The 13173-nt window shown below is 45.7% G+C and overlaps 1 protein-coding gene across 1 annotated transcript in view; it reads right to left on the bottom strand.

The window, feature by feature from the left end:
* SLC17A9 (solute carrier family 17 member 9) overlaps positions 1-13170 on the bottom strand; it is a 36224-nt gene extending 23054 nt beyond the window's left edge. The window contains exons 1-2 of the mRNA XM_077929366.1: positions 12872-13170; positions 666-863 (exon numbers count right to left, since the gene is read on the bottom strand). Of these exons, the coding sequence (XP_077785492.1) occupies positions 666-863; positions 12872-13005 (332 nt within the window). The 5' untranslated portion in view covers positions 13006-13170. The remainder of the gene's footprint in view (positions 1-665; positions 864-12871) is intronic.
* Between the last annotated feature and the right edge of the window lie 3 nt (positions 13171-13173).

Below are 13173 nucleotides of genomic sequence, written 5' to 3'. Positions count from 1 at the left end.
TATAAATAAAATGCTTTTGGAGGAAAAAGTTTTCTAAAGATAGTTTTCTATTTAAGTTACATTATAGTCCAAAGGAAATAAGGATTTGTTTTAAGTTTTTCATGTGTGCTAAAACTCAGTCTCAGTTTGTTTTTAAAAAGTTGTTTAACCACATCAGTTAACAAACATGGATATATATGCTATAATGCTATTGTTTTAGTTAAATAAGTTGTTTAAATTGTTATTAAGGAAATGATTATTTTTCTCCTTCCAATAAAGTGCAGCAGAAAAGTTGTTCAGATATAAACAGTGATTTAAAGTCACAATAATTTCATAATTATCTGTCTATGTATTTCTAATAGTATAACCAAATCAGTAATTTTTGATATAACTGTAAAAACTATTATTCCAAAAATGAAACCTTCATCTGATTGTAAATATTAAGATGATACCAGCAAGAATGAGTTTTTCTGTGAAAAAAATGATTTAAATCAAGTCTTACGGACTAGTGATTTAAAGTGATTTGATTTAAATCAAATCGACCCCGCCTTCAGGGTTAGTAGCCACGGACAGCTGCCACTCAGAATCCAAGTGGCGAAATAAAAAGTTCTAAATCTAGAGGATTTCAAATAAGCGTGGCTCTTCCCTTCGGCTCTAGAAGGGGCACAGTGCGAGACAAGTCATACCGATCGCTCAGGTGGCCTCCGGCGATTTGGGTCAGACAGTAGCCCCAGAAGAAGCTGCTCAGCACAATGCCCGACTGCCTCTTGTCCCAGTCGAAGTGAGCGCTCATGGCGGCAACAGAGATGGGCAGGGCGACCCTCGTGCAGTAGAGCAGGCAGGTCCCAAGTAGCAACGCTACGGTCCATATTCGAGATTCAGGCCTGCAAACGTCAAGAGAAAGGAACACTCCTTTAAAAAAATGGCTGTTGCTGTTATTTATTTATTTATTTTTTTATACCCTGCCTATCTGGCTGGGTTTCCCCAGCCACTCTGGGCGGCTCCCAACAGAATATAAAAAACACGATAAAACATCAAATATTAAAAATTTCCCTAAGCAGGGCTGCCTTCAGATGTCTTTTAAAAGTCAGATAGTTGTTTATTTCCTTGACATCTGATGGGAGGGCGTTCCACAGGGTGGGCGCCAACTACCGAGAAGGCCCTCTGCCTGGTTCCCTGTAACCTCGCTTCTCACAGTGAGGGAACCGCCAGAAGGCCCTCAGAGCTGGACCTGTGTCTGGGCAAAACGGTGAGGGTGGAAACACTCCTTCAGGTATACTGGAGGTATACAATTCAACACTTTGAACTGTGCCTGGAAACGTACTGGGAGCCAATATAGGTGTCTTCCCAAAAACTCATCCCACCCCAAACTCCCCAAAAGTGTCATGGCGATCAGCAAATGGTAACGGGGGAAGGACTGTGAAATCTGGAAGCCCATAGTCATGAACCGGCACACGGGTGGTGGATACAGATTCAGTTGTTCCGACTCAAGGAATGAGGCAGTTGAGCAGCTTGGCAGCTCTATCCATGACTGAGCAACACAATCTTACTCAGCTACCAGCGATCGCCAAAAAGAAGACGACTTGGCAATGCTTTTAAACGCCTCTGCTGTTACTTCTGTGCTGTTTGCAACTGTCTTTACTGCATTTCGAGCCTTGCCATGAGTAAAGGTAAAGGTAAAGGTACCCCTGCCCGTACGGGCCAGTCTTGACAGACTCTAGGGTTGTGCGCCCATCTCACTCAAGAGGCCGGGGGCCAGCGCTGTCCGGAGACACTTCCGGGTCACGTGGCCAGCGTGACAAGCTGCATCTGGTGAGCCAGCGCAGCACACGGAACGCCGTTTACCTTCCCGCTGGTAAGCGGTCCCTATTTATCTACTTGCACCCGGGGGTGCTTTCGAACTGCTAGGTTGGCAGGCGCTGGGACCGAACAACGGGAGAGTACCCCGCCACGGGGATTCGAACCGCCGACCTTTCGATCGGCAAGCCCTAGGCGCTGAGGCTTTTGCCATGAGACATGTGCGTGAAAGGCGATTTAATAATTTTCCTGCACTGGAAAGAGGGACGCACTCAACGACCTCTGAGGTCCTTCCTGACTCTTACGACTTTGCAGAGGAACAGCCGAGGACGAGAGAGGTTGGCTTTCCAGAGGCAAGTTTTGAAGCGGGGGCTTCCTGACTTGCAGGCCGGCTGTCACCTCTCCATCACCCTTCGTGCCTGTTACACTCAATCTGATTCAGATCACATAGCGCAGGCAAGGCAGGTTCCCTTCAGGGCCTCGGCAAGTCCAACTGGTCTCCCTTCCCGTAGCAGCTCCTCACACTGTCACAGGCCTTCAAAAGGCCTGCCACTCACCTGTCATCCTGAACTGAGCTGGCACCGCGGCCCCAGCAGTGGATTAGCAATCCTGACGGTAACTTGGCACGGCGCCCAAATCCTTTGCGGGAGGGCAAAAAGAGAACGCGCTCGCTCCTGCCTTCCGCGAACACAGTTCTTGGCAAGGGATGCCTTCTCCAACTCCACAGCAGTTTTGACAGAACAAAATTTATTTATAATACATTAGCAAACCTGCTAGCCAGTTAGTTGCAAATGGAATACAGATCCGGATTTGTTTATTTTTAAGCACTGTAGATTTCATTTAATAGCCTGTGTTTCCCACTGAGGTAGAAAGGCAGAATTTAAGAGCTGGACACCTGCCTTTTTGCTTTGCTCTGCTGAATAAGACCCATCTAAACGGGGACTGCAACTAACCCAGGTCATTTGTCCCAGTTCTCACAAAAATATTTAACTCTCATCATCATCAAGAATTACTGAATGCACATAGCATACATCGCGGGCAAAATACCATGTGCAGTTGACAATGATGATCACCATTAAGCCATGTAAAAATGGTGTGTATTTATTTTTATTTCTATGCAATGTACATTTTTAATTGCTGGCTTTATTTATATTTTGATTTTTTACCCCAAGGACTTCCTGCTTTTAGCTCCTAGCTTTGCATTGATCATTTTAACGTATGTAAACTGCTTAGAAAAAGGGACGCGGGTGGCGCTGTGGGTTAAACCACAGAGCCTAGGACTTGCCAATCAGAAGGTCGGCGGTTCGAATCCCCGTGACGGGGTGAGCTCCCGTTGCTCGGTCCCTGCTCCTGCCAACCTAGCAGTTCGAAAGCACATCAAAGTGCACATAGATAAATAGGTATCGCTCCGGCGGGAAGGTAAACGGCGTTTCCATGTGCTGCTCTGGTTCGCCAGAAGCGGCTTTGTCATGCTGGCCACATGACCCGGAAGCTGTACGCCGGTTCCCTCAGTCAATAAAGCAAGATGAGTGCCACAACCCCAGAGTCGGCCACAACTGGACCTAATGGTCAGGGGTCCCTTTACCTTGACTTTAAACTGCTTAGAGGTTGGAGCGTTTTTACAGTTAAGCAGTATCCACTCATTCTGTTAAATAAAAATGAAAGCAAGCAGCGAATCCAATTTATAAGGTTTAACAACCAGCAACCAACAGGACAAATATTTTTCCAGCAAGAAAAGAAGGGTCAATTCCACACTCAGCAGAAACAATTCCCCCCCCCCTTATTTTTTTGGGTCCATGCAGGCATGTGACAGCATCATGGAGGCATTAGTGGGAGTTTGCTATCTGATTACCACGGCCATCATGGTGGCTTGACCCAAAATGTCTCAGAATGGGAGTCCGGGTTTTGACAAAAGAACTTTAACTTTCCTGTTCCGGCTCTAGATGTTCCCTGAATAAGCTCGTCCACCTGCAAGGATGGGGTCCAAAGGGGTTGCTTGGCAGACTGTGCAACAGAAGCAATACAGTTCTGAATTTTGAGAAAGAGGGACAGAGGAAGACCTGTGCGCTGGCTGAAACACGGAGAGGTCACAGTAAAAGCGGGCAATTGCGACATAATTCTCCGTTTGAGTTGCAAACACTAGCTTGACCCCTTGCACACATTTTACAGGAGGGAAAGGGGGAAATGCAAAAGGCATTATAGATTACTATCTTGTTTTCCAAATACTCTGCTTGTGTAATAGGATCTTGGCCTTCCTTAGGAAAACAAGGCCTCTTGGGTCTGTTGACAGTCTGTGGACATTGTGGCTTTAATATTTTCCCTACTCCTTAGCCTTATAACCCTCTCCCTGCGCTTTTGCGTAACATCCAGTGCGATGAAGGGCTCTGCAGAACTCGTATGTTTGCTCACAAAAGAACTCCGGCGTTTTGGTTGGTCCTCCTGTCATACATTTGCACCCTGCCTTTCCTCTGAGCATCTCAGAACTTTCGAACATGGCCTTTCGCCAATCCACCATTTTATCCTCCTAACAACCAACCCTGCAAGGTAGGCAGAGAGGTAGCACCTGGCTAAAAGGTCATAGAATAGAATCATAGAGTTGGAAGAGACCACAAGGGCCATCGAGTCCAACCCCCTGCCAAGCAGGAAACACCATCAGAGCACTCCTGACATATGGTTGTCAAGCCTCTGCTTAAAGACCTCCAAAGAAGGAGACTCCACCACACAACCTTGGCAGCAGATTCCACTGTCGAACAGCTCTTATTGTCAGGAAGTTCTTCCTAATGTTTAGGTGGAATCTTCTTTCTTGTAGTTTGGATCCATTGCTCCGTGTCCGCTTCTCTGGAGCAGCAGAAAACAACCTTTCTCCCTCCTCCATATGACATCCTTTTATATATTTGAACATGGCTATCATATCACCCCTTAACCTCCTCTTCTCCAGGCTAAACATGCCCAGCTCCCTTAGCCGTTCCGCATAAGGCATCGTTTCCAGGCCTTTGACCATTTTGGTTGCCCTCCTCTGGACACGTTCCAGTTTGTCAGTGTCCTTCTTGAACTGTGGTGCCCAGAACTGGACACAGTACTCCAGGTGAGGTCTGACCAGAGCAGAATACAGTGGCACTATTACTTCCCTTGATCTAGATGCTATACTCCTATTGATGCAGCCCAGAATTGCATTGGCTTTTTTAGCTGCCGCGTTACACTGTTGGCTCATGTCAAGTTTGTGGTCAACCAAGACTCCTAGATCCTTTTCACATGTACTCACATCACTCAGCACACTTCATGGGTAAAAGTATGGCTCTACCGTCCATTTTAGATTCCGCCTCTCCATGGACCAATACAGTTGCGTATTAAGAAAGAAAGTCATTTTGCAAGAAGCCGAGTTACAGGGAACCAGGCAGAGGGCCTTCTCGGTAGTGGCACCCGCCCTGTGGAACGCCCTCCCACCAGATGTCAAAGAGAAAAACAACTACAGTGGTACCTCAGGTTACAGACGCTTCAGGTTACAGACTCCGCTAACCCAGAAATAGTACCTTGGGTTAAGAACTTTGCTTCAGGATGAGAGCAGAAATCACGCGGTGGCGGTGCAGTGGCAGCAGGAGGCCCCATTAGCTAAAGTGGTACCTCAGGTTAAGAACAGTTTCAGGTTAAGAACCGACCTCCAGAACGAATTAAGTTCTTAACCTGAGGTACCACTGTACCAGACTTTTAGAAGACATCTGAAGGCAGCCCTGTTTAGGGAAGCTTTTAATGTTTAACAGACTATTGTATTTTAATATTCTGTTGGAAGCCACCCAGAGTGGCTGGGGAAACCCAACCAGATGGACGGGGTATAAATAATAAATAATAATAATAATAATAATAATTTATTGTTATTAAAGACCATTGCTCCCAAATTCCAGGCTACAAGACACTTGGGTTCAGAGTTCGAAATTCGCCAGGCGCATTTTCCACATTGCTACTGGCCACTTGTGACCAAGTGAAGATGCGCAAGAGCCAGGATGATGCATCTGGAGGATTTAAACTGTTTTCACATGCTAGCAACACATCCTGTAGAATTCTATCCGTTATATTTTTATCTGCACAATCGGAATGAATTTCAGGAACCAAAATGTCATATTGAAGAATATGACTTCCGAGCCACCTGGCTCCCAAATGGCAACTGGACATTCCGTTTTGGTGACCGTAACCCTGGTTTAAGGAGCCATTTGGCGCCTAGCTTATATACATGGCTGTCCACTTTCCCCTTTTCTTGCGAGGAATCCTATTCGGAATAAGGAAATTTCCCTTAAAAAAGGGAAATTTTGACAGCTATGCTTATATATCTTGAGTTTCTAACACTGCTGGGGTTGAATGAAGGATTCCGCTGGTGCAAGAGGACTTCCTTTTCCTCATCTACCTCCCGCGACCACCTTCCAAATCTGCTCTGGGGGGGGGGGGTCCCAAACATCCAGAAAATATTTTGAGAGGCAGGGACTGGAAGGGACAGGAGAGGAAATTCAAGTCAACTGCCTGCAGAGAACTCTGGAGCTGTAAGCCTTTGACAAACAGTATCCTTCCCTGTTTGTCATAACTTTTTCCCACATTTACGCAACAATTAACTAACCAGCCTACGTGTATTTACCATGTTGTGGAGAATGATTAACCAAGCCTTGGCCATGCATTCAAAAACAGCTCAGAACCGCATTAGCCCTACTGGTTTCAGTCAGGCTCAGTCCACGTCTACAACAGAGGCAAAGGAGCCAACTAAATCGCTGTATGAGTGGGAATGAGTTTTGCAAGGTCAATGGCGCCTATGCCTACACTGCTCCCAAATTTGGGGCAACCAACTATCAGAGCATATTTGTGGGGAGCCTGGGGAAGGACTGGGGGTGGGACGTTGTTCTGCTTACTCAATTATTTCGTGTTATAAGCAGTGCTTTTTTCTAAAAAAAATGTTTAGAAGGCAGCCCTGTTCAGGGAAATTTTTAATGTGTGACATTTTAATGTATTTTTAATCTTTGTTGGAAGCCACCAAGAGTGGCTGGGGAAACCCAGCCAGATGGGTGGGGTACAATTATTATTATTATTATTATTATTATTATTATTATTTTGACTCAAGAAAATCACCATTTTATAATCGGGGAAAATAAATAGAGTAAATGGGAAAAAGTAAAAAAATTCACAAAATGTTTTGGGGTATGCGTACCCCTGCGTCCCCTGAGGAAAAAAGCACTGGTTATAAGAATTTCAAGGTCTCTGTATAGAATATTCATATATGCACACATATCTAAATATATGAACCATGTGTCTAACTAAGTTTGTTATTGGTATGAGCTTTCGTGTGCATGCACACTTCTTCAGAAGTGTGTTGGTCTCTAAGGTGCTACTGGAAGGAATTTTTTTATTTTGTTTCGACTACGGCAGACCAACACAACTACCTACCTGTATCTAATAGTATGGGAAAGCTACCCTGAAGCCATTTTGACTCTCAAATATTCCTCTGCAGCAAGGGAGGCAAATGGGGAAAGCCTTCCCATTGGCCTTTTGCTTGCAAATTGTGTCCTAGGGGCGTATTTGTGTATGAATAGGGTGAGCCTGTGTCCTGGATTCAGGAACTAACCATCACAAAAGAATGGCCAGACTGCCCAGGTAATGCAATCAGTAACCATTATCAGGTATCCTAGAAGACAGGATTTCTGCTGTAGATCGTCTCCTTCTGTGATGTATGTATGATGTTTCGTGGGGGGGGGGTTGGGCTACAGGGTGGGCAATTTCAAAAGTCTATATAAGGGCCTGTGCACCATTGTTCATGGTTCTCCTCCCTCCTGTGTGGTGTGTGGGGACCCTGTTGCAACCGTTCCTTGAATAAAGATCAGTCTTACTAGCTGATTTGCTTCTCAATATACTCTGGTTGACCTCTGTTATTTTCTCCTACTGACAGGACACCCACTTAAGGACTCTATACGGGCTCCGGAATACCCCATAAGGGAAAGGGAGCAGTTTTTCTTATAACATTAGTAAGCATCAACCAAAGAACCTGAGTTCTAGACCAAAGCTTGGGTTGGGTGGGTAAGTGTGGAAATTATGAATTTACCCCTTTCCACCGACTGGCTACATTTTGGAAATCTGATGCAAGCCTTGGTTGTGTTTAGTGTTACAAGAGAGAAAGCAGGCAAGGAGGTCATGACAAAAATTTCAACCTGTTCGCGGGAAAGGTACCCAATTTGGAAGTGGGTAGGAGTTATAGAAGGGACGCGGGTGGCTCTGTGGGTTAAACCACAGAGCCTAGGACTTGCTGATCAGAAGGTTGGCAGTTTGAATTCCTGCGATGGGGAGAGTTCCTGTTGCTCGGTCCCTGCTCCTGCCAACCTAGCAGTTCGAAGGCATGTCAAGTGCAAGTAGATAAATAGGTACCGCTCTGGCGGGAAGGTAAACAGCGTTTCCGTATGCTGCTCTGGTTCGCCAGAAGCGGCTTAGTCATGTTGGCCACATGACCCGGAAGCTGTACGCCGGCTCCCTCGGCCAATAAAGCAAGATGAGCGCCGCAACCCCAGAGTCGGTCACGACTGGACCTAATGGTCAGGGGTCCCTTTACCTATAGTAGTTGTAGCTAGACACAAAGCATTGCTTAAGACAACTGGTTTGTTGCTTTTGAAATGGGGAGCTTTGCTAAGTCTGTCGCAGGAAAAGCAACGCAGTAGTCTTGTGACATCTCAAAGACTTAAGCCACATTCCCACCAAATGTTTAAAGCACTATTGATACCACTTTAAACAGCCCTGGCTTCTCTCACCAAAGAACTCTGGGAGCTGTAGTTCATTATGGGTGCTGAGGGTTGCTAGGAGACCCCCCTCCAGAACTACAATTCCCAGAGTGGTTTAACAAATGAATCTCTCTCCTTTTTGGGAACTGTAGGCTTGTGAACGGAATGTGTTAACGTATAAGGTTTTATGCATGCAGAGGAAAAGGGAAAGAAAGGACTAATTTCGGTGTGCTGTCCATTAAATATTGGGGCAGGAAGCAATAATGACAGCATCTTACTTGCAGAACAGACTTTAACTTTGTGATCCAAGATACACCATTTCATTTGTTCTACGGGGTTAAATCCAGTGCTTTCCCCCCTAAAAACTCAAGAAAATCACCAGTTTATAGTTCAAATCAGGAAAAATATATACAGTACAGTGATGTAAACAAAATCTATTCCTTTCCCCATATGGGGTATCCAAGAGCCTCTATAGAGTCCTTAAGTGGGTTCTCTGTTGGTCGGAGATTGGTTTACCTGGGCAGCCTGGCCATTCTTTTGTGATGGTAAATACTTCAACTCCTGAATCCAGGTCACAGGCTCACCCTATTCATATACAAACACGCCCTTAAGACAGGTAAGCAAAAGACAATGGAGAGGCTTTCCCCTTTCCTTCCTCCTTGCAGAGAAACATTTGAGGTCAATTTTGGAGAGTCAAAATGGTTTCAGGATTGTTCTCCTGTACTATTTCAGACACGTGGTTTACATACTTATGTATGTGTTTGCCTTGTAAATTTAGGGACATTTAATCTATGTATTTAGGGGACGCGGGTGGCGCTGTGGGTAAAAGCATCAGCGCCTAGGGCTTGCCGATCGAAAGGTCGGTGGTTCGAATCCCCGCGGCGGGGTGCGCTCCCGTTGCTCGGTCCCAGCGCCTGCCAACCTAGCAGTTCGAAAGCACCCCCGGGTGCAAGTAGATAAATAGGGACCGCTTACTGGCGGGAAGGTAAACGGCGTTTCCGTGTGCTGCGCTGGCTCGCCAGATGCAGCTTTGTCACGCTGGCCACGTGACCCGGAAGTGTCTCCGGACAGCGCTGGCCCCTGGCCTCTTAAGTGATATGGGCGCACAACCCCAGAGTCTGTCAAGACTGGCCCGTACGGGCAGGGGTACCTTTACCTTAATCTATGTATTTGAGACCTTAAATTCTTACAACAACCGTAAATGGACAAAACTACAAAGATTCACAAAATGTTTAGGGGTATGCGTACCCCTAAGTCCCCCTCCCAAAGAAGGCTGATCGCCGTAGAATTGATGCTTTTGAATTATGGTGCTGGAGGAGACTCTTGAGAGTCCCATGGACTGCAAGAAGATCAAACCTATCCATTCTTAAGGAAATCAGCCCTGAGTGCTCACTGGAAGGACAGATCCTGAAGCTGAGGCTCCAATACTTTGGCCACCTCATGAGAAGAGAAGACTCCCTGGAAAAGACCCTGATGTTGGGAAAGATGGAGGGCACAAGGAGAAGGGGATGACAGAGGATGAGATGGTTGGACAGTGTTCTCGAAGCTACCAGCATGAGTTTGACCAAACTGCAGAAGGCAGTGGAAAACAGGAGGGCCTGGCGTGCTCTGGTCCAGGGGGTCACGAAGAGTCGGACATGACTAAACGACTGAACAACAACAACAACAACATGTCCCCCCAGAAAAAAAGCACTGGGTAAACCTAAAGTGCAGCTTCCTAGAACTGTTTAAGTGTTTCTCTGTTCCTTGGGCACACTTCGTTGGCATGAGGATGGGCACTCTGCACATGCCCCAACAGAATAGGGATCTCCGAATAACCACTGGCACCCTTAACGATCTAGAGCTCTCAGGATTGTATTAAAGATAGCTTAAAAAACAAAATTAAAAGATCTCAGGTTGGCTAATCAGGGGCACCTTTTTAATTGATCTGTGAAGTGCCGTAAGCCCTGCAGTTCCAATTTCCATTGTCTAATTTTCCATTGTCTTGTTTCCTAAGCTCACTAGAAGGCATTCCGATGACTTGAAGGAGTGGCTCATAGCCTACTTAATGAACCCTTTCTCTCTATACACAGGTCACAAACCAGAACAACAACACTTTAGCTTGTTATGCTTGAGTCGGAGGCCTACATTTGCCAGACTAGTAAAGCCTTGCCAAAACAAACCCAGGGTTTGTGGAAATGCCCCAAACAAATTAGATGTGCATAAAATGGTTTGAAAGCGCTGTACTTTTCACAGGTACAAGCTAAGCTTTTTATAGCCCAAGTCCCAACTCAGAGAGGCAAGTTTCAGCCTTAGCTCTTAGCACATCCAAGAGGGCCAAATCATAATTCTTTTTAATTCTAGCCTTAAAAAATAAAAAATAAAGACTAACATTTGCATTTCTCTGAAGCAAATGCAACTTTGATGCGTAAGAAACAGAAAATAATGAACTAGAAGTGAATAATGCATGTTTACAAAATAAATGCATGGAAGCAATGCGATTCATTGGGGGAGGGATAGCCAAATAATAATAATAATAATAATAATGATTTATTTATACCCCACCCATCTGGCTGGGTTTCCCAGCCACTCTGGACGGCTTCCAACAAAATATTAAAAATACAATAAAATAGGTTTAGAATCATAGAACTGCAGATTTGGAAAGGATCCCAAAGATCATGTCTCCCAACCCTTTGCAATGCAGGGACCACAGCTGAAGAATTCCTGACCGCCAGCCACCCAGCTCCAATGAAGAGGCTGCATTGTGCTTATCTACATGACGTCTTCAAGAGCCCCAATATTTTTTGGGAATCGAACCCGCTGTTTTGCACGGCACTTGTAAATAATATACAATGACTCCACATGACAATTGCAAAGAAAGGGAATTGAGGGTGGAATAATAAGCTGTGGGCAAATCCGAACGAAATGGCTTTGAATCACATCCGGCAATAAAGAAAAGGGAATATGCGACCAGCTTCAGAATCAAAGCATTGCATAATTTATGTGCAAGTTATTTATGTACAGTACAAATTAGCACCAGAGCTTAATGTTCTGTCATGGGACAGGGAATAACTAACCACACACCACAGGGAGCAAAATAGGAGTTTGGGGGAATACAGTGCTCATAAATCCACAAACAGGAACTGTAACAGAAAGGAGAGAAGAGGACTGCCACACAACCATTTATTATGGGGAGTCAGTGGGGCTCAGGAATGGGGCTCAGGAATGCAAGTTTTTCGCTGCACCCACAGGTTCCCACCATCGTCAAAATGACACCCTGGTTCTTCCCCCCTCCAATCAGCCTCGGCCCAGTATACCTGAAGGAGCGTCTCCACCCCCATCATTCAGCCGGGACACTGAGGTCCAGCTCCAAGGGCCTTCTGGCGGTTCCCTCCCTGCGAGAAGTGAGGTTAACAGGGAAGCAGGCAGAGGGCCTTCTCGGTAGTGGCACCCGCCCTGTGGAACGTCCTTCTATCAAATGTCAAAGAAATAAACAACTATCTGACTTTTAGAAGACATCTGAAGGCAGCCCTGTATGGGGAAGCTTTTTAATGTTTGATGTTTTATTGCATTAATAATAATACAGTGGTACCTCAGGTTACATACGCTTCAGGTTACAGACTCTGCTAACCCAGAAATAGTGCTTCAAGTTAAGAACTTTGCTTCAGGATGAGAACAGAAATGTGCTCTGGTGGAGCGGCGGCAGCAGCAGGCCCCATTAGCTAAAGTGGTGCTTCAGGTTAAGAACCGTTTCAGGTTAAGAACGGACCTCCGGAACGAATTAAGTACTTAACCCGAGGTACCACTGTAATAATATTCAGATGGGAGCCACCCAGAGTGGCTGGGGAAACCCAGCCAGATGGGCGGGGTATAAATAAATTATTATTATTCAGATTTAGCCTTTTCATGGGTTCCCCTCCCCACCCCATTTATCGTATTTTCTGCAGAAATGGTTAAATCCAGGTTAAATAGGAAATGGGATGGCATTTTGGGGCAGATAGTCCTTGCATGAACCATGCGTGTATTAACAGTGCAACTGATATATAGCTGTGTACTCACCTTACGTTTATTTAAAGCACATTCCCCCCCACACCCCCGAATCCTGGGAAATGCAGTTTGTTAAGGGTGCTGGAAGTTGTAGTATAAATTACAGCTCCCAATGTTCTTTTTGGGGAGGGGTGTGTGTGCTTTAAATGTATGGTATGTGCACAAGCCTAAATGCACAGTAAACTGGCATGTGGAAGTATCCCAAGAGAGAGAGAAAGAGATGCAGCTGGAAACCACCATTTTTGAAAGTTTTCCTTCTGCAGTTTGCTCCCTCCAGGTCTGGCACAGGGTGGCCTCCCCAAAGTTACCGTAATGATGCTGAAACTTACCTGGACCAATAAGAATCAGCGCCATCCTTTTTCATGCCCTCCTCCGTGGTCTTCAGCTGCTGCTTGAGATGATGGAGAGAGTGCAGATCAGCCCCGCACACCTGCGCTCCATTTTCACTGACACTCAGGGCCATTCAACTTTTTATTTTTTTAAAAAATAATAATAATCAGTACAAGGCAAAAGTCCTCTTGTACAACTGCTTATCGCCGCTGCCTAAATCTACGAAGCAACTGGATGCCAGCGAACAGATGGTGACACCCGCCCCCGGGGAATAGGGGGGGGGGGTGTCCCAAAAAAAAGC

This window comes from Podarcis muralis, chromosome 5 (assembly GCF_964188315.1).
Source record: "Podarcis muralis chromosome 5, rPodMur119.hap1.1, whole genome shotgun sequence".
NCBI classification, from domain to species: Eukaryota; Metazoa; Chordata; class Lepidosauria; order Squamata; family Lacertidae; genus Podarcis; species Podarcis muralis.
The sequence above is the reverse complement of the archived record's forward strand: the minus strand, read 5'-3'. Positions and strand labels throughout refer to the sequence as shown.